General features: G+C 36.7%; 1 protein-coding gene across 1 annotated transcript in view; it reads left to right on the top strand.

Annotated features, from left to right (window-relative positions):
* The window catches only part of LOC150080674 (uncharacterized), a 354,324-nt gene that overhangs the window by 29,877 nt on the left and 299,139 nt on the right, over positions 1-25,308 (top strand). Inside the window, exon 2 of the mRNA XM_090381399.1 lies at positions 10,379-10,394. Within this exon, the coding sequence (XP_090237525.1) occupies positions 10,379-10,394 (16 nt within the window). The remainder of the gene's footprint in view (positions 1-10,378; positions 10,395-25,308) is intronic.

Below are 25,308 nucleotides of genomic sequence, written 5' to 3'. Positions count from 1 at the left end.
TTTTATTTTATTTTTTTGCACCACGGGAAATTTTTTTTGTTAACAAATACAGTCCAGGCTAAAAAAAATTCTATCCCTTGAGCCTTGCACAATCTTTCCAAGGCCGAATTGATCGACAAGGCTCTCATCATATACTCCCTCCTATCGTGTCTGGGCAGAATTGCAGACACTTTCAAATTCAACCCTAATTCACGGCTTTTTTTCAACAGTGACCTGTACTTGTTAAGTAATTCCGCCGGTCTCCTACTCTTAATATTATTAGTGCCAATGTGTGCAACTATATCACCTTTTGTGCCCCTAAAAGATGATATCTGCTCTACAACGTCATCAACCTTTGCCCCTGGCAGACATACCCTGGTCCTTCCACCTATCCTTTTTACAAAGCATGTTTCCGTTTTCCTGACAATAGAGTCACCAACAACTACTAGTTCCTGTGGGACCAGCACATTCTACCTTGGAGGTTGCCACTGTGTTGTGTGATGACCAAGTGCAAGCTCTGGCGTTGATGTGGGCAGCTTAGAGCCTGATGGGCCCCTCAATTTAGATCTTCCGAGGGCATCCACCCTGTCCTTCAAACTCTCATATAGGCCCATAACAATGCTGAGTTGTCGCCTGATTTCCTTACACCGCGCACACACAAAGACATCCCCCATGGCAATATCATGTTCCGTTCCAGATAGTTCGGCAAACATTTCACAAGCTGCACATTTTTTTAGGCTGTGATGCGTTGGAGAATCGCTCCCCCTCAGTTCTCCCCCGAGTCACAGCACTCCTGCCACTTTGTGCCCGTTGCTTTGCTGCTCTAGTTTGGGGCATGATATTTTAAATTAATAAGATCAATAAATTAAATTAATTAAATGTCAAAATTAAAAATTTGAATTCCCTATCACTATATACAAAAACAATGCCTGCAAGAGTAGAACGAAATAACGGTTTTATAAAGTATTACGTATATCTACAAAAACTATTTATATAAATTAAAATAAAAATAACCAGCGTAATTATAACTATAAGACTACGTATTGAGTACAATATAAAATAACAATTATGTAAATAAAAAGCAAACACTTATCGTTTTTTTCGGAACCTGTAACTCGCAGCTGTATTTTCTAAAGAGAGTCAGTGCCCTCTCAATTTTAATATGCATGACTTGTACTTAAGTTGGTAAAGTACTTAGCAACTTAAGTGTTAGCAGCCTTAGCCTTTTTGTATGTTTAAAAAAAATTATTTTAATGTTTATATTTAAAAAAAAAAACCTTGCAAATTGTGATATTTTCGTTATATTACTTGTAGAAATTTGTATAACAAGTCGTTGTACAACTTTAAAAGAATAAAAAAGTAAATATTGTTAAGGTAAATTATTTAGTCATATTTAAGGTCATATTTAGTTAAATTTAATGACATATTTTCATCATGTTTTGACATTTTTAAGGTCATAAAAATCCGAACCCTACTGATGAATATGGCGCCTCCGTAGCCAGGTGGGAAGGAGCAGCAGTGCGTAGCACACGCTTCTTGATTAGACCGGGGTTCGAGCCCGTCACCACCAAATACGGAGGATGCGGAAAGGTCAGGGAATGACCACCGCATATCCCAGAGCAATATGGCCTTAGCTGCTAATGCTCCTAAATAACAAACAAGAACAAACTGATGAATATGTCTAAAAACAGAAATGAATAGGGCTTTTGTTCGAATAAGGGGAGAGCTAATATTTTTGTCATTCATGTGCATTTAGGTAATTATGGAGGTTGTGGAGGGAATCTTTTCTGTAGTTCCACATCATAACTGTGTCATAAGGGAATTGTATTCAAAATTTGTGCATGTGAATTTGGATAGAGATGAATTTCCCAGATCAGAAAATACTGTGCCTTTTTATATTGCTGTTTCAGATATACTGCAGGTTTGATCATGTTTCCCAAGATTAGGGTTACCAGACATGCCATATTTGGTAAGCTGTCCTAGCCTAGCCATGTGATCAAAATTACAATAAAATTCCCAGATTCATCCACCTAACATTTACAATAAATTTTTAGATCAGATAAGTTCAAGTGCAGTTCAGAAATTCAGAAAAAAATATATATATACAGGCAATCTCGTATAACATGGTACTTTTACAACACAGTTTCACTGTAACGTGATTAATAAATTGTGGCAATCCTTGCACAACAGATTTGTTGAGCCATCCTGCACTTCATTAAAATAAAACCAATAGAAAAATGACAATTATTATTTCTTTTTCTGTCTGTCCGTGCATAATAATTTGACTCCCGATGAATGGATTTTCACGAAATTTTTATTTTGTTCCGTTAGAATGACTTGTGGTGCCTTCCCAAATTTCCTTAAAATCATACCAATAGAAATCCTGCAGTTATTTAGGTTTTTTTTTTTTTTTTTTTCATATACTGTATATCATATATCATATAGGTGCCTTCCCAAATTTCCTTAAAATCATACCAATAGAAATCCTGCAGTTATTTAGGTTTTTTTTTTTTTTTTTCATATACTGTATATCATATATCATATAGGTTATTCCATATACAGGCACTCCTTGACTTATGTACTTAATTGGTTTTTTTTATTTTTTTTTTTCATGCACGTAAATTATAAGTCCAACTTCGCTCTTATAGATACTAAATACAAGTACAGTACAGTACAGGTCACTGAGATTATAACCCCCAACAAACTTCACCAGGCTGTGTGTACGGTATTGTTTAGAGCATTTTACAATTTGTAACCATGTTAAATGAGGCCGAAAAAACACTCAGTGAATAATAATGTAGAGCGTATAAACAATATACAAGAACAAAAATAAACAAGGTTTTTTTTTTTTTTTTTTTTTTTAGTTGTAAAATTTATAACAGTAAAAAAGATAAGCAATCAATAACATTCACAAATTGCAACTAACACGTTACGTGCAAGTGATATATGGAGTATCAAGTTTACAAAGTTTAACAAATAGGAATGAAGAGAAGATTCCAAAAATTTATTTATGTTTTTTATATGATTGAAGATTTAATGGAAGGGGAAACACATTTTACCATAATAATGTAAAAACCCACAAAATTCCAGCTATCGGTATTAACGCAAATGCAATATGATCGAGTTTACTACCCATTTATAATAGATTGCACTTACAGAAAAGCCCAATAAACTAGAAACTGCAAGTTGTTTTTATTGTTTTATAGTAGTGACCTCCAGAAATATGCTTTAGAAAAATATCATGAAGGTGTTCAAAATTGATTCTTATAACCAAACTTAGAAATAAATGGTGTTGGAGTTGGAGTAAGGTTTTTTAGGAGCATCAGCGACTTAAGCCATATTACTCCATTTATACCGTCTGTAAATTGCGTGTGTTTTGGTGGATGAAAAACCCAAGTTTATTTGAACAATAAACAGTGAAAGTGTAGTGCATTTTAATGGTTTGGGTTGTTTTTTGAAATTTGATTCTTTAAAGTGGCTGATTCTAGTGATCATGTTAACCTGTACCTACTTATTTCAGGGCTTACAATTGTCTTCAACTGGACCACGTAGTCCTTCCTCTCTGCTAGCGTTTGTAAACGTGTTGGCAGTGCGTTTTGTTTTTGCATCCTTTTGTTAAAAGTGATTTTTGTGTTGTACTTATTTGACATAAATTTCTATAAACTTAATACAATTTCCATTATAAAAATGACATTTTAGAGAGATAAATAGCTTAGTTATATAGCAAAAATTTCAACTTCCGTGGTCTTGGAATGAATTACCAAAAAACAATGTGTTATTGGGTTCACATTACAATGGTTTTACGATAAGATGGTATCTCTGGAACGGATTAATTTCATAAAGCGGGGGTTCGCTGTGCACAGCAGCTGATTTTGGCACTTCGTACATGTTGTTCATAACTGTCGATATATTTTCGATATACAGTTTTTTATTAAGTTTGAGAAGCTTTGTACATATCTATGAGTTGTACTGTAAGTAGAGGAGTGCATGTACTGTATATTGTAGCTGGAGGCACTGGATATTATGTTTGTTGCCCTGCAGTTGAAGGAATGCATGGGCAAAGTGGCAGATGCCAGACAAATTTTCTGAGTTTGCATATTAAAAAAGTCTTTGCTGTTTGCTCATTTTTGTTATAAAACACAAATTATTACTTTTGTTAATGTTCCTGAAATGTAATGCACTGCATACATTAAAATAACTTGTTTAACATTTGGTATGTATAACAAACAAACAAAATGATTAACAATTACTTAGTTTTTGGATTTTATTCCTAATATATCTGTTTCTGTTCTTCAGGATGTCACGATCCTGCTGAAATTATAATATGCAATGAAGTATTCAGGAAGGTGGGGGAGGGTAAAGTAAACCATAATAGAAGCTGAACCCTTGTTAAGTTTCCTTTCAGTGCTTTGATTTCTTCATTTATTTAAAACAGTAGTGGATAATTCATTACTTTAATGTGCCGTTACATTTTGACTGCATAGCATGGAATGAGGCCAGTGCTATGCTGAATGATGTTTTGAGCAAGAAAGCTTTATTAAGCAAGAAAGGAAGGAATGCAGAGAGAGAGAGAGAGAGAGGGGGGGGAGAAACCCCTAAATTGTGCCCAGATACATCAGCATTTAGATGATTTGCTTGCACTTGTCTTGATGAGTTTCTCATTTTATTATGTTTGTTATTTTATTTTATTATACATTATACATTTATTATATATTTTATTATACAGTCGAACTTGGTTATAACGAGCATCAAGAGACCGACAATATTTCCTCTTTATAACCATTACTCACTATATCAGTGATGAGTTAAATCTACCCGCTATTTTTTTTAATTCTCAATATCTTGATCAAAATACAGATTCAAAATACAGAAATATTAGAGAAAAAAATAATATTAGTATATACCTACATATTATTTATATTAATATGCTTGTATAAACTACAATACACTTAATATTAAACAATTTATTTGTCTGTAATTTTAAAACCGTACACTTAATACCAAACACAATTTATTTCTCCATAATTAAAAACAATACTAATTAATAATAAACACTGTTTCCTGTTTCATCGGCATTGTAGACATCTTCATCATTGAAATTTTTCCTGATTTCTGCCCAGACACAGTCAATCTATTCATTTGTCATTATTGGATCTGCAGATCGATATTCTCCACTAATTTTTGCATAAACGATGTTATGTCGGTTTTTAAATTGATCCAGCCAACCGTCATTACATACAAAATCATTGCATCCAAATTGTTTAGCAAATTTTTCCGTGTGAGCCTTCAAAATCGGACTGTCTATTGAAAATCCAGCACTTCTTTGTGTAGTGAACCATTGAAGCAATGCTTCATTGATGTTAGCAACCTTGCACTTTCTAATTTTTTTGATTATGTTCTTTTCTAGTGCCGATATGTAAACATGTTTATTCTTCCACAATGTCGATACTATTGAAAAGGACAAAGAAAACGTTTTACACACTTCAACATTTTTTGCACCACATTCTAACTCACAAATAATTTTGACTTTTTTTTGAAAATCGAAAGACACTTTCTTTTGTTAGTAGACATGTTTCCGAAGGAAGGGTTCTTTTAAATGATTTTACTTTAAATTGACAGTAAAGGGATCTGCATACAAACAGTTATCATTTCCAAACTTCTTAGAAGTCCTAAAATAAATTTATGCTTCATCGAATACAAGACAATCTATAAATAGGATAATGTGACCATAGAAATTACAAGCGGAATGCCAATGTACTATTGTATAGCCCTGTCCCCGAAAGGACAAGATTAGTCATAAACCGGCCCCTAATCCAATGCAGGTCATAAAAGCTAAGTCACCTTATTCATTTTTGTCTATTCCAAGAATTGGGTTTTTTTGACTTGTTGAAACGAAGTACCAGGCAGAGTTGGCCCGAAGACTGTAGGAACAGGAAAACAGTGACAAGATTGAAGATGAATGGACTTGCACTTTAAAGGCTGCAATTTTGGGTGCAGCACACGTAACCTTGAGTGAGACTTCAAGGCTGAGAAATGGTATGATGACGAGTGTCAAGTAGCAGTAGAATTGAAGAGACAAGCCAGGTTGAAATGTTTACAGTGGAACAGCAGAGCGAAAAGCGAACACTACAAGGAAAGGTGGATTGCCACAGCTAGGATATGTAGAAAGAAAAAGAGAGAAGCTTTGAGAAGGAAGGTCAATGAAATGGTGGAACATTACAATAAGAAGGAAAGTAGAAAGTTTCATAAGAGGATTAATGTATTTTAAAGACAAAATGCACAGGGCATAATAGCATATGGGTTTAAATAACTTTGTAATATTGGTGTAGATGCACCATAGTTGACCCATAAATTAAACTATGTACGTAGTGTAAAGGCATCTTACATGAGATGCCTTTACACCTTCGTATGTAGTTTAATTTATGGGTAAACTATGGTGTATCTACACCAATGTTATATAAGAAGATTAAAGAAAGTACACAGGAATTCCCATAAAAAATGACTGCATGTAGGGATAGTGAAGAGAACTTGCTGCCTGAGAGAAAGGAGGGTCTGAAATAGTGGAAAGAGTATTTTGAGAGCATTTTGATAGGAGGTAAGACTGAAACAAAAATTATTGTACTATACAGTAGAACCGTGCATTGAAGACCTAGCTTCGAAGAAACTCAAAGTTATTAAGTTCTTAAAGAACGTTAAAGCAATAGGAGCTGATGGAATAACTGCAGAGTTGCTCAAGAATGGTGGAGTGACACTATGGAGAAGAATACATAATCTGATACTATTAATATGGTGTAAGGGAAAAATCCCGGATGAATGGACTCTTGGAATCAAAGAGCTGATTCACAAGAAGGGTGATAAATTGCTTTTCTCTAACTGTAGAGGTATTGCATTGCCGAGCATTACTTACAAAGTTTTATCGGGAGTTATTTATAATAGACTGGCTGCATATTCAGAGAAAATCATTGGAGAATATCAGTGTGGTTTCAGACCCAATTGCTCAACAACTGACCAGATTTTCATCTTGAGGCAGATACAGGAAAAAGCATTTGAGTATAATATCATCATTATCATCATCATCAGCCATTTTCATTCCACTGCAGGATGAAGGCCTCTCCAGCATCTTTCCAGTTCCTTCTGTTTTGAGCACTGGCCATCCATTTACTACCCAAAAACTCATGAATTTCATCTATCCATCTCATCTATGAATCTCAGCTCATGAATTTCATCTATCCATCTATCCATTTACTACCCAAAAACTCATGAATTTCATCTATCCATCTCCGCCTTTGTCTTCCAGGTTTTCTTCTAGCTCCTCTTGCATACCATTCTGTTATTTTCTTAGTCCATCTGTCATCATGTCTTCGAGCTATGTGTCCTGCCCAAGACCATTTTAGTTCTTTAGTTTTGATAAGAATGTCCTTTACTTGAGTTTGCTGCCTAATCCATGTGTTTCTCTTCTTATCTAACAGTCTGATTCCCAATATAATTCGTTCCATTCTTCGCTGTGTAGTTCTCAGCTTCTCTTCCATTCTTTTGGTGAGTGCCCAAGTTTCACTTCCATAAGTCATGGTGGGGAGTATACATTGGTTCATTATTTTACATTTCAGACAAACTGGGATATTGCTCTTCAGTATGTGACTATATTTCCTGAATGCTATCCATCCAAAATTAATTCTTCTCTTGACTTCCAGCCATTTATCATTATCACAGCTAATAACTTGTCCCAGATAAGTATATGACTCCACCTTTTCAATTACTGCTCCTTCAATCATTATTTCCCTTTCTGTGGCATACTTGTTCATCATTACTTTTGTTTTAGCCATATTCTTCTTTAGTCCAAAATTCTTACTAACTGTGCATAACTGATTAAGATTTTCCTCTAATCCTTTGGGATTGTGGCTTATGACCACAATGTCATCTGCAAATCGTAAATGGTTTAGGTACTCTCTGTTCACATTGACTCCTTTCTGCGACCAGTCTAATCTTCTGAAAGCTTCCTCAAGGGCAGCAGTAAACAGCTTCGGAGATATTGTGTCTCCTTGTCGAACTCCTTTCTCGATTTTAAATTTCCTACTGTCTTTGTCTAGTCTGATAAAGGAGGTAGCATTCTCATATATTTTCTTCAAAATCATAATATATGGGGTATCTATGCCTTGTCTTTCCAGTGCCCGAAACATTGCCTTATGCTGTATGGAATGCCATTTCATAATCCACAAATGCCAGGCATAATGGTGTTTTATATTCATTTGCTTTCTCTATTAGCTGTGATATTACATGAAGGTGATCCATAGTTGAGAATCCTGTCCTAAAGCCAGCTTGCTCTTTCGGTTGATTCTCATCAAGTATTCTTTCTAATCTGTTAGTAATGACCCTGGTGAACAACTTGTAGATATGGGATAACAAGCTAATTGGTTTATAATTTCCAATTTCTGATTTATCTCCTTTCTTATGCGGCAAAACTATGATTGCATTATTCCACTGCTTAGGCGTCACACCTTTTCTAATGCACTTTGTGAAGAGCCTTGCCAGTTTTTCTGTTATGTCTCTTCCTCCCAATTTTAACAACTCTACAGTAACTTCTTCTTCCCCCGGTGCTTTCTGATTCTTCATTTTTCTTAAATGCATGTTCTACCTCATCAGGAAGAATATCGGGTATGTCGTATGTGTTGCTACTTTGCAATCCATCTTTCCCACTGCTGGCATCATTCCCTCGCTCCTTGTATAATTCTCTATAGTAGTCTTCTGCTATTTGAATTATGCCTTCTCTGCTGTTTATAAGTACACCATCGCTATTCTTCAGTTTCAGTATAATAATATACTGAGTATAATATACACTTATTTTAGACAAGCTTTTGATTCACTCAGCAGAGAGGAAATGATAAGTGATTTCTTTTTCCTAGGCATACCCACAAAGATAGTTAGGCTCATAAAAGCAACCCTGGCTGGCCCTAAAGCAGTGGTGAGAATTGACATTTAGTTTACAATTCCCTTTGATATTAACACTGGTGTTAGACAGAGCGATTCACTCTCTACTGTGTTATTTAACATGTTTTTTGAGGTGGCTGTCAGAAAATTAGAAGTGACTGGACACATAGGCACAAAGACAGTACAAGTCTATGCATATGCTGATGATGTCACTATTATCAGTAGGACTAAAGGAGCACTGGAGAAAATAGTGGCCAGGCTGGATAGTGAAGTACAAAGAAGAGGACTTAGGATAAATGAAGAGAAGACAAAATATATGGAAGTTCGGAGAATGGCAGATAACACAGAAATTTTAAGAACCAGCAGCTTCTCGTTTGAGCATGTTCAAAATTTTGCCTATCAAGATTCTCAGATAAATCAGTCCAACTCTATTACTAATGAAATTAAGTCCTTTATCCTGAGTGGAAACAGATGCTTCTATGCACATGAAAAACTAATGAAGTCCAGAGTATTGAACAGACATTTAAAATTAAGAATATACAAATGTCTCATTAGACCAGTTGTAACATATAGTTGTGAAGCTTGGACATTAATGAGTAAAGATGAGCAGTTGTTGAGAGTGTTCGAATGTAGAATTTTGCAAAAAGTCTTTGGGCCCGTACAAGACGTTGATGGATCCTGGAGGATCAGAATGAACCATGAACTTGACAATCTTATTTGGGGTGCAGACATCATCACATTTGTGAAGAGCCAGAGACTTGTCTGGTTGGGACATGTTATGAGAATGGATGACAGCAGAACAACTAAGAGGATAACGAAATGGAAACCTACTGGTAGGAGGGCAAGAGGAAGACTTCGGAAAAGATGGATGGATGACATAGAAGAGGACTTAATGATCACGAGAATAAAAAGTTTGACTTCTGGGAGGGCTTACTGGTGGAACATCGTTGAGAAGGCTAAGACCCACCCTGGGTTATAATGCCAGAAGAAGAGGAAGGATTAGTAAATCAGTTTTATTACACTCTGTTAAAACCTTGGATTCTCACATTTATGTTATTTGATGTATAAACTGTGATTTAAGTATGATAATACATGTGATGTCAATTCTTGGCTGTTTAGGATGGTTTCCCATGCCTGCCGCATTGTATCTCCCAGTTTTGAGATTATGGTAATCTTATTCAAGGTGGACATAAAAAAATATTATATATATATTGCTTCTTTTATTGATTTTTTAGCTGACTATTTTCTCGTTGCTTATTTATATGTTATACTGTAAATTAGTTTTCCTATAAATCATTTAATTGGAATCCATGCTATAAGAAATTTACAAATTCTAAAGTTTATTTTTGAAATACAAGCTGTATTGATGTTTAATATTTTTATTTATATAAGTATAGTATTCTATTTTAAGATTTAGATAGATACTGAAAAAATGCTGTCATTTTTTGCTAACTAAATTATCTGATTATTTCAGAAAGGACACACAAAATGTAAGTACATTGCAGGAGTATGTATCAGTATAATCAATAGAAGGTAAGAGGGATATGAACTTCCTTAATATTTCATACCTTTTTAATTGTGTACTTGTACATAAAAAAAAAATTGTTAGTTTCGCTTAACACTGGTGTTAAAGCCCTACTCGAATGTAATATCAAGGTTTACTTTGTACTAATCTTGGTTATCTCTAATTAAGTTTCTTTTCTAATGAATATGCACAAAAATGATAGTTAGGTGAATCATATTCAACATATGGCTATCTCTTATTCTCTCTGAATATTTGTTATCAGTTTTGAAGATCACACATTGTCTAAGAAAAAAGATGGTGTGGGAAAGTTACAAAGTGATGAAGCCAATAATACCTATAAATTTATATGTAATAGTAAATTTTAGTATCACATATTTAATGTTAGGAAAGCGTGATTATTAGTCCAGTCTAAAAAAAGATATGGGAAAGTTACAAAGTGATGAAAGCATTAAAGCAAACGATACCTATAAATTGATATATAATAGTAAATTTTACTATCACTTATTTAACTTAGTAAAGTCTGATTATGAGAAATCACTACTTACAAAAGCAAAAAACAGAGGCAAGAAGTTTTTAATATATATAAAAATATAAAGAATAAGAAAAGAATAAATCAGATTGATCCCTTGAATAATGAATGCAGGAAAGTCTTAGCAAACACAGCTGACTGCTGGTGAATAGATGAATATCTCCTTGCCATGAAAGGACAGTGCTTGATCTTTACAGATGAAAGGTTCCTTTGTGGCAGGGAGAAAGTGAGTCAAGCTGACCAATATGAAATTAGCAATACTGATATTATAAAAGATCATTTGTTGGTAAAACTTCTGAGCCTAAAGGCAAGTAAGGCTCCTGGAGTTTATGACATATACCATTAATTTTTAGGGAGGTGGCAGTAGGGCACATTGATGTTGCTGTTATTTGGTTTTTAGGAGCTTTAGCAACTAAGGCCATATTGCTCCGGCGATATGCGGTTGTCATTCCCTGACCTTTCTGCATCCTCCGTATTTGGTGGGCACGGGCTCGAACCCCGGTCTAATCAAGAAGCGTGTGCTACGCACTGCTGCTCCTGCCTGCCTGGCTACGGAGACGCTAGAGCACATTGAACTGTTAAGATTAATTGTGAGAGTATCTTGGACTTGGGAGATATTTCTTTGAATTACTGAAGTGCCATTGTATTGCTAATGTATAAAGCTGTTTCTATGATTAGTGTAAATAATTACAGACTAATCAGCCTAATTCAGTATTAAGGAAGGTCATGGAAACACTGATTAAAAATGCAATATAGGAACATCTAAAATGGTATGTGAATGAAACAACACTGCTTTGTAAGGGAAAAATGTTGCTTAACTAATCTGGTTAGCTGTTTTCAAAGAGCACTCATGAGTTAGATGTAGAGAATAATTTTGACATTGTGTTTATTTGAACTTTAACAAAACATTTGACTGTCTTGAATGTAATAGTTTATAAGATGGAACATGTTGGCATTATAGGTAAGGTCCTTAGAAGGATCTTTGGATGGCTGTAGGACATGAAGGCCGAGGGTTATAAATAACTCTTCAGAGTTGCGTTCCAATTTGTAACAGTCTTGCAAAACCTGACAGGCACCCAGTTTTGTTTTTTATATCTTGAAATTTTTTTTTTTTTTTTTTTTAATTATGCTTTTGAGAATACCAGCATTTCTTCCTCTTTTTTAATGGGTTGTAGTATTTATTTGTATGTAATATTTTAATTTTTGATAAAAAATTTAAATATTTAAAAAAATGCCATATTTTTACTTGTATTTAAAAAAAAATATATATTAATTCTGCTCCAATTTGGAGAAAAAAAAAAAAAAAAAGTTGCAATCATAGAATATAAATATAAAACTAATGGTTACTTCCGTTTTCCGGTTCAGGGAACTGTTAAGACCCCGAAATTTTAAATTTATGTATTTTGTCAAATATTTACGTAAAGGACTGGGAAACCCTTTTTAAATAATAGTGATAATTCAAGCAAGAAATAGTTTAAATCAATAATAATTGAGACAAAAAAAAAAAAAAATTATTTTGTACAACAGTTAAACATAAAACAAAGAGGAAATATTTTTTGTAGCAGATGCCTCCATCACTTTGGCTGGCACACCAATTACAAACAGCACTTGAGAGCAATGTGCTGGGTACAAGGCTGAAGGTGAAACTAGTATATTAAAGCAAAAGACAAAAGTAGTAAATAGTAAATATTTGCATGAGACCTATTAGGCTCTTTGCATATATAATTCCTGGTAAATAATTTTTCATTTCCAAAACATATGCAATAAAAGTTTGGCTATATTTAGGAAGGCAAAAATAAAAATTCAGATTTTTAGTAATTAATTGTTAATGTGCAGCAATTATTTTTGGTGTACCTGTCAGTCTGTCCAGTCCCACATCACAGGTGCTAGGTTAATTGTTGCTTTTCAGATTGGGCTTAGGTCAGAAATGTTGTCCCTCCTCCCCTTAAGAAAGGATACTAGGACAATTGTTTCTGGTTTACTGAAATGACATTGACAAAGGCATAAAGGACACGATATTAAAATTTTCAGATCAAGAGAGTGGTTTAATAATTGGCATCATGCAGCATTCCCCTTCAGGATGACTTGGATAGGCTTCAAGGATGGTCAGAAAAGTTGCAGCTATATTTCGATGCAGCAAAATGCAGGGTCCTACACTTGGGAAATAGCAACCCCATAATAACTTATACATCACTTGGTGGGGTTGAATTAAAAATAGTGAAAGTAAGAAAGTGATTTGTGTGCTACATTACAGTCATCATGAAGTTTCTGTGCTGTGCAGGCAGGCAGGCAACAGTGGGGACAAATGTTCAAAAAATCATCAGTAGGACACTGTTGATGATTTTTTGAACATTTTCTTGTAGAGACATGAGGTCATAATCCCATTGTATGATGCAATTATAAAGCAGTTATGAAGCAATTATCTTTTTTTTTTTAGGTGTGGTTATCAACACTTAGGAGGTATTTAATTAATAGTTGACAGAGAAGCAGTGGCTCAAGTGGCTCAATGTGTTCTACATTATAAGTAAATTAGTTTAGAAATGGAAGATTTCTAAACTAATGATGTCTTGTAGAACACTTCAGGGCTGATACTCTCCATAGTTGAACAATTATACAAATAGATTACATGTATTCCGCTTCCTCGTAGACAAGTTCAGCAATCCAATGCACCCGGGAATCAGAGACCTACGAACCCAAAGCCCGACCCCAAAATACATTGAATCACTGCCCCAATCTTTGAGCGAGAGAATACAATACGTCTGTATTTTAAAAACAATTTAAATGATTTGAGACCAAATAAATACATAGTGAATCCATACTCTTAATACTTAAAAGAACATACAATATATCCACACTTTTTGGCCAGGTCAAACTACATAAGACAGGTTTCCCTATTTGTCCCATCGTTTCATACAAACACTCTGCATTCTCAGCGTTAGCTTCCCACATATATAATATAGTCAAACCATTCAGACAAACCATAAAATTTGGAATAAAAAACTATGATTCACTATTTAACATCCTAAAAGATAAAACACTTAATGATAAAGACAACCTATTTTCCCTAGATGTCACCTCTTTATGTACCAATGTGAACATTGCATACACCCTGGACATCACCTAGGACATGCTAAACAAAGACCCTCTACCAATTAACTATACAAAACTCCCGATTACTGCTATATTCGACTTGATAAAACTTTTAATTATATCACATTCTTAGGTAAAGTCTTCAAACAGTTTTATGGCCTACCCATGGGATTAAATCTAAGTGGCTTACTTGCAGAAATATACCTTACCAATATTGAAACAATACATTAACTCCCTTTCTTCCGTGGATCACCTACTATGGTAGATATCTGGACGATATATTCTGCATCAAAGATGCGGGAAACATACAGGATATCCTACAAAAACTTAAGTAAAAATTAAATGCATCAAGGCATCATATCTTTAAGAGTATAATAATAAATATTATATTGGTGTAAACACACCATAGACAACTCTTAAACAAAAAAACTACATTAGTAGTATGAAGGGCGTCATTTTATCTGTATCTCATATTGTGAATACCTTCACAACGAGTTGCCATGTACTGCACTACCTCAAATAAGTAATGCTTCACTAAAAGAGAAGGCTATCATTACTTATTTTCAGTGGGCACCACTACCCAGAAGGCACCGTTTTGAAATATGGTATGGGATAAAGATATCAGCTATCCTCAATATCCCTATAAGACTGAACAAAGAAAAAAAGAGGTAGGAAAGTGATAGTAAGAGAGGGAGAGGAAAAGATGCCGTAGAAGAATGAAAGGGATAATTAGTTATAATTCGTACGAACTCAGAGCTCCATGCCCCGGCTGGGCAATGCGTCCCCCTGACGGGGACTGTTGTTACCCAGTCAGAGTCCTGCAAAGATGATTAAGATCTTCCTCTGGTGCCGTTTCTGGCTCTTTAGCCTTCATCAGTGGATAGATAGGCGTACTGGTTAGACCAGACATGCTTTCCAGTTTCCGGATATTTCTATGGAATTAACCCTTCAGGGACCCTTTATTGGTCCCGCTTTGGGACTATCTAGTGGCCTGTATGGCTTAAAAAAAAAAAAAATAAATAAAAAAATCCGAAAAGGGACAGCGCCCTTATTCACTCATCTCTATATGACCCAACCCAATTGGGCTGGGTCATATAGAGATGACACTGACACACTCCGAGGAAGGCCCAGTCCATGTGACCACCAAGTTGGCGGCCGCCTGGAGTTGGCTTGCCCTACATGGGTTCTAGGGTCATCCCCCTCTTACACGCTCCTTTTACCACCTGCAGCTCTCAAAGCTTAGCCGCTGTACATACAGGAGAGAGACCAAACGCCTGCAGCTGACTTGGTCCCTATCCCCTAATAACTAAGCTAATCTGGTTGGTATGTAACATCCCTAGCCTAGACTGATCATTACCATCTAAGCTGCACATATATGTTATTATCTACTAGTCGACATAGAGATGTGGGGAAGCACCATAACTGTAAAAATCTTTGCCTTCTGAGTTGCAGTAACTCTAGTACCAAGAATCTTCTTATTGCAGCATGCATCATTCGAAGGGCGCATTTTGACACCTCCGCTGCAGAGCCTTCTTTTCTTTTCCTGATTTTCCAAGCTTGATATTTACCTTCATTTAGGAGGTACATCAGGATGCTCTTTGCTCTGGAAATCGGGGCTGGAAACTGTAGAAATAATACTTGTTCCCTAGTCAAGCGCGGTATTCTCATTGTTTTATGCACACTAATCCAGATGCGCTGAGTAACCGGACAAGAGAAAAATGCATGTTCCACTGTTTCACACGCCTTACAATATAGACACTCAACATTCATATGCCCCCGGAATTTGGCTTTATTTTTCTCCACCGGCAGTTGTCCATGTATTATTCTCCATGCCAGGTCTCTTCGTGACTCATAACCTATGTGGTGATGTAGGTTACTCAACATATGAGTCGTGTCCAGTCTCAGCCAGCTTCGTGGCACCGGTACATTTATATCGGATAACTTCCAATAAATTTCTGAAATCTTGAGTTTGTTTCCCATGTATAAGCCCCCCTGCAGATAATTCTTGTAAATGCTTGATTACTAATTTGTAAAAAGGTGTTATTATCTCTACCGTTGGACCAGTATGTTTCTTTCCTAGCAATTCAGTGAACCTCCCCATATTATACTTTATTAAGGCAGCCGCTACATGGGCTCCCCATAGGGCAGTCTGAGTGTGTTTTAGCACATATGCCCACCTCAACCACTTTAACTGTGGTACTGCATAGCCCCCTCACACTTCCTGCTGCGTTACTTCTTGTTGTTGGCGCCTCCGTAGCCAGGTGGGAAGGAGCAGCAGTGCGTAGCACACGCTTCTTGATTAGACCTGGGTTCGAGCCCGTCACCACCAAATACGGAGGATGCGGAAAGGTCAGTGAATGACCACCGCATATCCCGGAGCAATATGGCCTTAGTTGCTAATGCTCCTAAAAACCAAATAACAAACAAACAAACTTCTTGTTGTCTACTGTTCCAGAAGGCACCGTTTCAAGGCTTATTGGCCCTTCATTGGTGGGTGGGCAAGTACCCTGGTATTGCAGACACAACAATCCAGTTGTGAAGATAATCCCACAATATGAGAGATGCCAGAAGGTGTACGTGATAATATTTAAGTAAAAATTAAATGCAACAAGACATATCTTTAAGATTATAATAATGTATATAATATTGGTGTAAACACACCATAGACAGCTCTTAAACAAAAAAACTGCATTACTAGTGTGAAGGGCATCATTTTATATGTATCTCATCACTGATGAAAGGCCAACAAGCCTTGAAACGGTGCTGTCTGGGTGGTGGTGCTCACGGAGAATAAGTAACAATAATCTTCTCTTTTAGTGAAGTATTACTTATTCGAGGTAGTGCAATACATGGCAACTCGTTGTGAAGGAAGAGCACAATATGAGATACAGATCAAATTATGCCCTTCACACTACTAACGTAGTTTTTTAAATGAAATAAGGATAAAAGCAAAAAACAGATTACGCAATACCTCTCCTGTTATCACCAATAATAGCATAAAAAACGATTTTATTGCTTTACCGTATATTGAACAATGGTTCAGACAACTAAATAGTATTTTCAAAGAGACACAATTCAAAATCATAGCCAAACCCACAATGAAACTATATGCCACCCTAAAAAACCACAAAGTCCAATCCTCTTCCACATTCCAATTAAATGACTTAGTCTACAGTATATCTTGCAAGGATTGCAACTCCGGATATCAGGGATCCACTTGTTGTACACCCAATACGAGAATGAGACAACATTCAACACCTGTCCTCTCATCCTGCTCCTCGGCTTTGAAACTTGCATTCCATGCAATCATTGAAGGCCACACCTTTCTATTCAATGAAGAAAAAATTCTCAGCATCCAAAATGATTACACCAAACTATTAATTTCGTAGACACTTGAAATTAAATTACATCAAAATTCAGTCAATGTGCATCACCCCTACCCCATCCCAGATTCATAGTCCTTCACGCGCATGCGCCAGGATCGCAACTAATCTCCATGCTATAAAATTCCCCTGCAATACCCGCGGTTTCACTTTCCTGTGATGTGACCCTAGTCAAAAAGCCCCTTCCGCTTCAGGGAAGTACAAAATTCTTCAGTCTTTTAATGTTTCATAGGATTCTTAATTTTTTTATGTTTTAATATTATTTTTAAAGTATTAAGAGTATGGATTCACTATGTATTTATTTGATCTCAAATCATTTAAATTGTTTTTAAAATATGGACGTATTGTATTCTCTCGCTCAAAGATTGGGGTGGTGATTCGATGTATTTTGGGGTCGGGCTTGGGATCCGCAGATTTCCGATTCTGTGGTTCATTGGATCGCTGATCTTGTCTGCGAGGGAGCAGAATACGTGTAATCTATTTATATAATAATTCAACTATGGAGAGTATGAGCACTGAAGTGTTCTACAAGACATCATAGAGGTAAATTTTCCATTTCTAAACTAACTGTCCAAGTATGGATGCTGCACAAAAAAAAAAAAAAAAAGATATTGATCTTCAAGAAATGGTCCAAAAGATGGGCAGTGCACCTGGTTAAATCAATAAAAGGGGAACCATGTAAGGATAGAGATATTGATTATGTGGACCGTAGAACTTGCTAATCATGCACTTTGGGGGTTGGGATTGATTGAGGTCTGTAAGGCTCTCAGAGAAGATAGTAAAATGTGTGTGGGTGATTTCATAGTTGTTAATGATACTAGAGCTAGCAGCTGTGAATTCAAATTATGGGGCAAAAGGTTCTGTATTGAAGTCTTTTAGGAAGTGAGTTGTTAATTATTGGAATAAGTTACCTGTATGGACAGTGGAATCTATGTATGATAGTGGGTCATTGGCACTTAGAATCCTCAAGGTTTTTTGTTAATGTTGATACTGGTCGAAATATGTAGCTGACAGCTTTAGCGAAATTCAAAGATCAGCTGGATTGGTAGAGGTTTTTTTTTTTTTTTTTTTTTGTTATTGTTGTAAAAGCCTGCCTGGCACCATATACCTAATACTAATAATATCTTTAATACAATCTACAATTCACTTTATATTTGCATGTAATTATTTCCTAAACAATTATACTTGTATTAATGTAATATTTTTGATGATGTTCATATGTTGTATTAACATCATCAAAATTTGATGTTGTATCTTTTTTAATAGGACACACACGTGCGCGCACACACACACACACACGCCGACCGGGCTAGCCAGATGGGTAAAGTGCCTGCCTGGCAACCCAAAGGTTGCGGGTTCGAATCTCGCCTCGGGCTTGGATCAAAGTACTGCAAAAACCTTGGGAGGTGCATTATGGCCACAGAAGCCGATGCACCAACAACTACCAAAAAACAGAGAGAGAGAGACTTGCAGACCAGTCAGTCATTCAGTTGGATGGTCTAGCAAAAGCCATTCACAGCCATAAGATCAGGGTGTTTAGGTGTTATAACATTGAACTACAACTTTGTGGTTATCACTACTTTTCTTGAGTAATCCTGCTGATTGCTTCCCAAAATACCCCTGTATCCCCATGTGTAAGTAGTTTGTGTTGATTGAGTAGGCTGTCTTTTTTGAACCTGCATATAATCCATTCGGAATATTCAGATACATTAGACATATTCTGGATCTTTCTTCTGAGCATCAATATCATCTACACTATAATCATATACTTTATAATATTCATTATATCTTTTGAGTTTCCTTCTTTCTTTTTTTTTTTCAATTTTCTTCAATGTACTGACTATACATTATTATATGACTAGCAATGAAACTTTCCCTTTGGTATAAATTTCTGTTTGTTATCATATCAGAAAGAAAATATTAGCTTTAAAAACACCTATAAACCTGCTATTGTCTTGTGAGAAAATGTAAATGTTGAAAGAAATGTGTGAATCGTAAACTCAAAAATACTAAGAACAAAAAAAAAAAAAAAAAAAATCAGATTGCATGTATAATTATGCTGATTTCGCCCTAATAAGTTTATTGCAAATTTCAGTAATATTATATAACAAAATAAAATATAGAAGAAATTTGAAACTTCAATTTAGGAAGTATTAAAAATATACTAGATCAGGAAAAATATTTTTATTACAGCCATCCCCCAGTGTTATATCTTTTTTATCTTATGGGGCCTCCTCTCTCTTTTTGTCATGAGTATAACCTCAACCGAAGAGATTTTTAAAAATTTCTCCGTGTCAATATGATATGAATATAGATCTGTCCAGATGAGGGGGAAATTGATGAATTTCCTGTCACTATACTGTCACAGAAGGACTCTTTATTAGAAGTGGGAGAAATGAATTGTTGGCTTAGTTGGAATATACAAATTTTTCACAAGTTTAATCTTGTTATATTAACTGATTTAAATATGATAAAAACCTACATTGTTAACAAAACTCACCTTATGTCCATAATTTATTTCCTTTACTATATTTTCAGTACATAAGCTGCACATTTTTTCTCAGAAAATGTTGCCCAAGATATCCCTGCATCTTATGGTTTGAAAGTATATTAGGTTCATGCAGTAATGTTTTTATCTGTAGTGGTGGCTAGAGAAAGTATCAAAACAGCCATGTGGTCTTTTGAAAAATTTAACTTTTTAGTGTATAACAATTTCAGGTAACATGTAATGGAGGTAACAAGAAAGGATAGTTGCCGAATTAAACATTGAGTTAACTGCAATTCCAGGAAGTCTTAGCCAGCAGCCATTATTATTATTATTAGCCATATGGTGCAAGGAAGCTGAGGCTTATGGTGCACCGCCAAAATTCCCAAGTTACCATGAGAGAGAGAGAGAGAGAGAAAGGAATCACCAATTGGATATATCAATTAAAAAACCTTTTAAATCATTCATGCATTAGGCGTGGATGAATTGGATATGGATGGGCACTGAGAATGCAAACATTTATACTATAATTGTGGTAATAGATGAGTGTAACAGTAGTAAAGACAAATTTTTAACGTTGAGTAAAAACTTCTGTCTAAACTGGAGGTTTTTTTTTTTCTGAAAACCCCAAGCACAAGAGGTATTAGAACCTATAGTACTCAATCATCTTCAACCCATACCGTGCATGGGTTGAAGATTGAGAAGATGAAAGAAGATACTTGTTGACATTAGACTTGAATTTCTGTAGATTGCAATTTTCAGAAAATACATATGAAGGGAGGTTGTTCCAGAAAATGGTACTTGAAGGAATAAATGAGGAAGAAAAGTTGGTTTTGTGGATTTGAAGTTGAACAGTTAAAGGATGTTGACTGGTTGTGGCATGTATTTTGACTGGTTTGGAAGAGTGAGAGTGTGAATTATAGAAGCCAATTCAGAAGAACAGTGCTGATGGAAGTATCTAAAGAAAAGACATACATCAGGAACGGAATGTATATGAGACAGAGAGCAGAGAGACTTAGAGATGGGTCATTAATTAACCTACACCGATGAGCCAAAACATCATGACCAGCGAGTTGTTATGCAAATTGAAGCAACTACAGGTGAACTACAGTGCGTGCGCGGATTGGGACACGGTATAAAAAATACCTGATACTGAGCTCCATTAATCAGTGTTACTCTTGTTCTTCAGATGGGAAAGACAGTGGACTTAAGCGAGTTTGACAAAGGCCAAATTGTAATGGCCAGACGAATGGGTCAGAGCATATCCAAAACAGCATGGCTGGTGGGGTGCTCACGGTCAGCCGTGATTAGTATCTACCGAAAGGGATCCGAGGAGGGGGAACCCACCAACAGCTGGTGAGGTGTTGGACGATCACTGCTCATTGATGCTCGAGGTGAGCGAAGGCTCTCCCGGATGGCACATGGCAACGGAAGCATGACTGTGGCGAAACTCGCCAGTAATTGGAATGCTGGCGATGGGAGTAATGTGTCACAACACACAGTACATCGAACCCTGATGAAAATGGGGTTGTGTAGCTGCAGGCCACTCTGAGTGCACATGCTAACCACGGTTCACCGACGACAGTGCCTACAGTGGGCACACGAGTATCGAAACTGGACCTTGAGTGACTGGAAGAAGGTCATCTGGTCTGATGAATCACGTTTCCTGTTGCACCACGTGGACAGCCGGGTACGTGTGCATCGTTTACCTGGGGAAGTGATGCCGCCTGGATGCACTGTGGGACGAAAACAAGCCAGTGGCGGCAGTGTCATGCTTTGGGCGATGTTCTGCTGGGATACCCTGGGTTCAGTCATCCATGTGCTGAGCATTCTGACATCTATCACCTACCTAAACATTATTGCTGACTAGGTACACCCTTTCATGGCATTGGTCTTCTCCTCTGGCGATGCCATCTTTCTGCAGGATAATGCACCATGCCACACTGCCTGGATTGTTCGAGACTGGTTTGCGGAACACGAGGAAGACTTCCAGGTATTTTTCTGGCCTCCAAATTCCCCAGACATCAATCCCATCAAGCATCTGTGGTTTGTGTTGGAACAGCAACTCCGATCTGCGGCATCTCAACCACGGACCTTACAGGAATTAAAGGATCTGCTGGTTATGTGTTGGTACCAAATACCACCAGACACATTTAGAAATCTTGTAGCATCCATGCCTCAGCGGGTATGAGCTGTTTTAGCTGCATGTGGAGAACCAACATCATATTAGGTAGGTGGTCAAAATGTTTTGGCTCATCGGTGTAACTGCCTTCTTTTGAATGGAATATAGAAGCTTGAGAGATGTTTTGAGGTCACTTCCCCTGATCTGGAAACAATATTCCATGGTAGCACATATTTGCGATTTGTACAAAGTGAACAGCTGTTTTTGAAGAAAAAGTAATGCCAAGAGCGAAAGAGACAACCCAGTTGTTTAGATGCAGAGGAAGGAATATTTGTGATGTGCTTATGCCAAGAGAGATTAGAAGTTTCAGGGTAATCCCAATAGAGATATGTTGTACATGTTGGCATTAATGATATTAAGAGTAGGAGACCGGGGAATTACTTAACAAGTACAGGTCACTGTTGAAAAAAAGCCGTGAATTAGGGTTGAATTAGAAAGTGTCTCCAATTCTGCCTAGACACGTTAGGAGAGAGTATATGATGAGATCCTTGTCGATCAATTCGGCCCTGGAAAGATTGTGCAAGGCTCAAGGGGTAGAATTTTTTTCAGCCTGGTCTGTACTTGTTAACAGGAGAGACTGCTTCTACAGGGATGGGATACACTTAAATAGAAAGGGTGCAAGAATATTTGCTGATGCTATCGAGGCAGTGTTAGGTGGGTCGGAAAACTGCTAGCTTGGGGGGGGGGATCATCATCATCATCATCATCATCAGCCATTTTCAATCCACTGCAGGATGAAGGCCTCTCCAGCAACTTTCCAGTTCCTTCTGTTTTGAGCACTGGACATCCATTTACTACCCACAAACTCATGAATTTCATCTATCCATCTCCGCCTTTGTCTTCCAGGTTTTCTTCTAGCTCCTCTTGGATACCATTCTGTTATTTTCTTAGTCCATCTGTCATCATGTCTTCGAGCTATGTGTCCTGCCCAAGACCATTTTAGTTCTTTAGTTTTGATAAGAATGTCCTTTACTTGAGTTTGTTGCCTAATCCATGTGTTTCTCTTCTTATCTAACAGTCTTATTCCCAATATGATTCGTTCCATTCTTCGCTGTGTAGTTCTCAGCTTCTCTTCCATTCTTTTGGTGAGTGCCCAAGTTTCACTTCCATAAGTCATGATGGGGAGTATACATTGGTCCATTATTTTACGTTTCAGACAAACTGGGATATTGCTCTTCAGTATGTGACTATATTTCCTGAATGCTATCCATCCAAAATTTATTCTTCTCTTGACTTCCAGCCATTTATCATTATTACAGCTAATAACTTGTCCCAGATAAGTATATGACTCCACCTTTTCAATTACTGCTCCTTCAATCATTATTTCCCTTTCTGTGGCATACTTGTTCATCATTACTTTTGTTTTAGCCATATTCATCTTTAGTCCAAAATCCTTACTAGCTGTGCATAACTGATTAAGATTTTCCTCTAATTCTTTGGGATCATGGCTTATGACCACAATGTCATCTGCAAATCGTAAATGGTTTAGGTACTCTCCATTCACATTGACTCCTTTCTGCGACCAGTCTAATCTTCTGAAAGCTACCTCAAGGGCAGCAGTAAACAGCTTCGGAGATATTGTGTCTCCTTGTCGAACTCCTTTCTCAATTTTAAATTTCCTACTGTCTTTGTCTAGTCTAATAAAGGAGGTAGCACTCTCGTATATTTTCTTCAAAATCATAATATATGGGGTATCAATGCCTTGTCTTTCCAGTGCCCGAAACATTGCCTTATGCTGTATGGAGTCAAATGCCTTTTCATAATCCACAAATGCCAGGCATAATGGTGTTTTATATTCATTTGCTTTCTCCATTAGCTGTGATATTACATGAAGGTGGTCCATAGTTGAGAATCCTGTCCTAAAGCCAGCTTGCTCTTTCGGTTGATTCTCATCCAGTATTCTTTCTAATCTGTTAGTAATGACCCTTGTGAACAACTTGTAGATGTGGGATAACAAGCTAATTGGTCTATAATTTCCAATTTCTGATTTATCTCCTTTCTTATGCAGCAAAACTATGATTGCATTATTCCACTGCTTAGGCGTCACACCTTTTCTAATGCACTTTGTGAAGAGCCTTGCCAGTTTTTGTGTTATGTCTGTTCCTCCCAATTTCAACAACTCTACAGTAACTTCGTCTTCCCCCGGGGCTTTCTGATTCTTCATTTTCTTCAATGCATGTTCTACCTCATCAGGAAGAATATTGGGTATGCCGTATGTGTTGCTACTTTGCAATCCATCTTCCCCACTGCTGGCATCATTCCCCTGCTCCTTGTATAATTCTCTATAGTAGTCTTCTGCTATTTGAATTATGCCTTCTCTGCTGTTTATAAGTACACCATCGCTATTCTTCAGTTTCAGTATCATTTGTCTTTCTGTATTACTGCTCATGGCTGCTGATTTAAATCCTTTGTTTTCCCTTAATGCTTGTTCTACTTTTCTTGTGTTAAATCTTCTTATGTCCTCTCTGAGTCGCTTTCTAATGGCTTTGCATAACTAAGTATACTCAATTTTGGGGGGGGGGATACAAGGACTAATAGATTAACAGTAGCCACTGGCAGAGGTGAAATTGATTCTTGCACAGCTTCTATTGGAATGAGCAGCAGCCTGGAAAACAAGATGCAGGGTATTTCAGAGACTGCTGGGAGTCATTGCGGTACAAGTAAACAGAGGGTTGTGTTAGGGTAGCTTAGAATAGGAACAGGTGCATGTATACTTACGAGTATACCAATGCTAGGAGTTTGGTAAATAAATTTGATGAATTTGAGGTATTGCTCAAAACATCAAAGGCAGATATTGTTGGGATATCAGAGACGTGGTGTCACACAGATATAAGCAATGCAGAACTGAAATTTGGGGAGTACAATGTGTACAGAAAGGATAGACAGAATAAGAAGGGAGGAGGGGTTATGCTATTAGTTAAGAAACACATAAAATCCAAAGAAGTGAAGCCAGTTGACATTTCTGGACAGTGCAGTGTCGAGTCAGTTTAGTGTGACATAAGCATTGGGAGATCAAAATTGAGAGTAGGAGTGTGCTATAGGCCTAATGACTCTGATGAGTATAATAAGAAACTGCACAGGGAAATAGAGTGGGCCAGTCAGTCAGAGAGTCTTATAATTGGGGATTTTAATTTCCCAGAGATTGACTGGGATTTGTGGATTGGTCACTCACACACTAGCAAGACTTTTGTGGATTTATTGGATGATTGT

This window comes from Mastigoproctus giganteus, chromosome 9 (genome assembly GCF_048544385.1).
Source record: "Mastigoproctus giganteus isolate SK-2022 chromosome 9, ASM4854438v1, whole genome shotgun sequence".
NCBI classification, from domain to species: domain Eukaryota; kingdom Metazoa; phylum Arthropoda; class Arachnida; order Uropygi; family Thelyphonidae; genus Mastigoproctus; species Mastigoproctus giganteus.
Note: the sequence above shows the minus strand (reverse complement) of the source record. Positions and strands in the feature narration are given on the sequence as shown.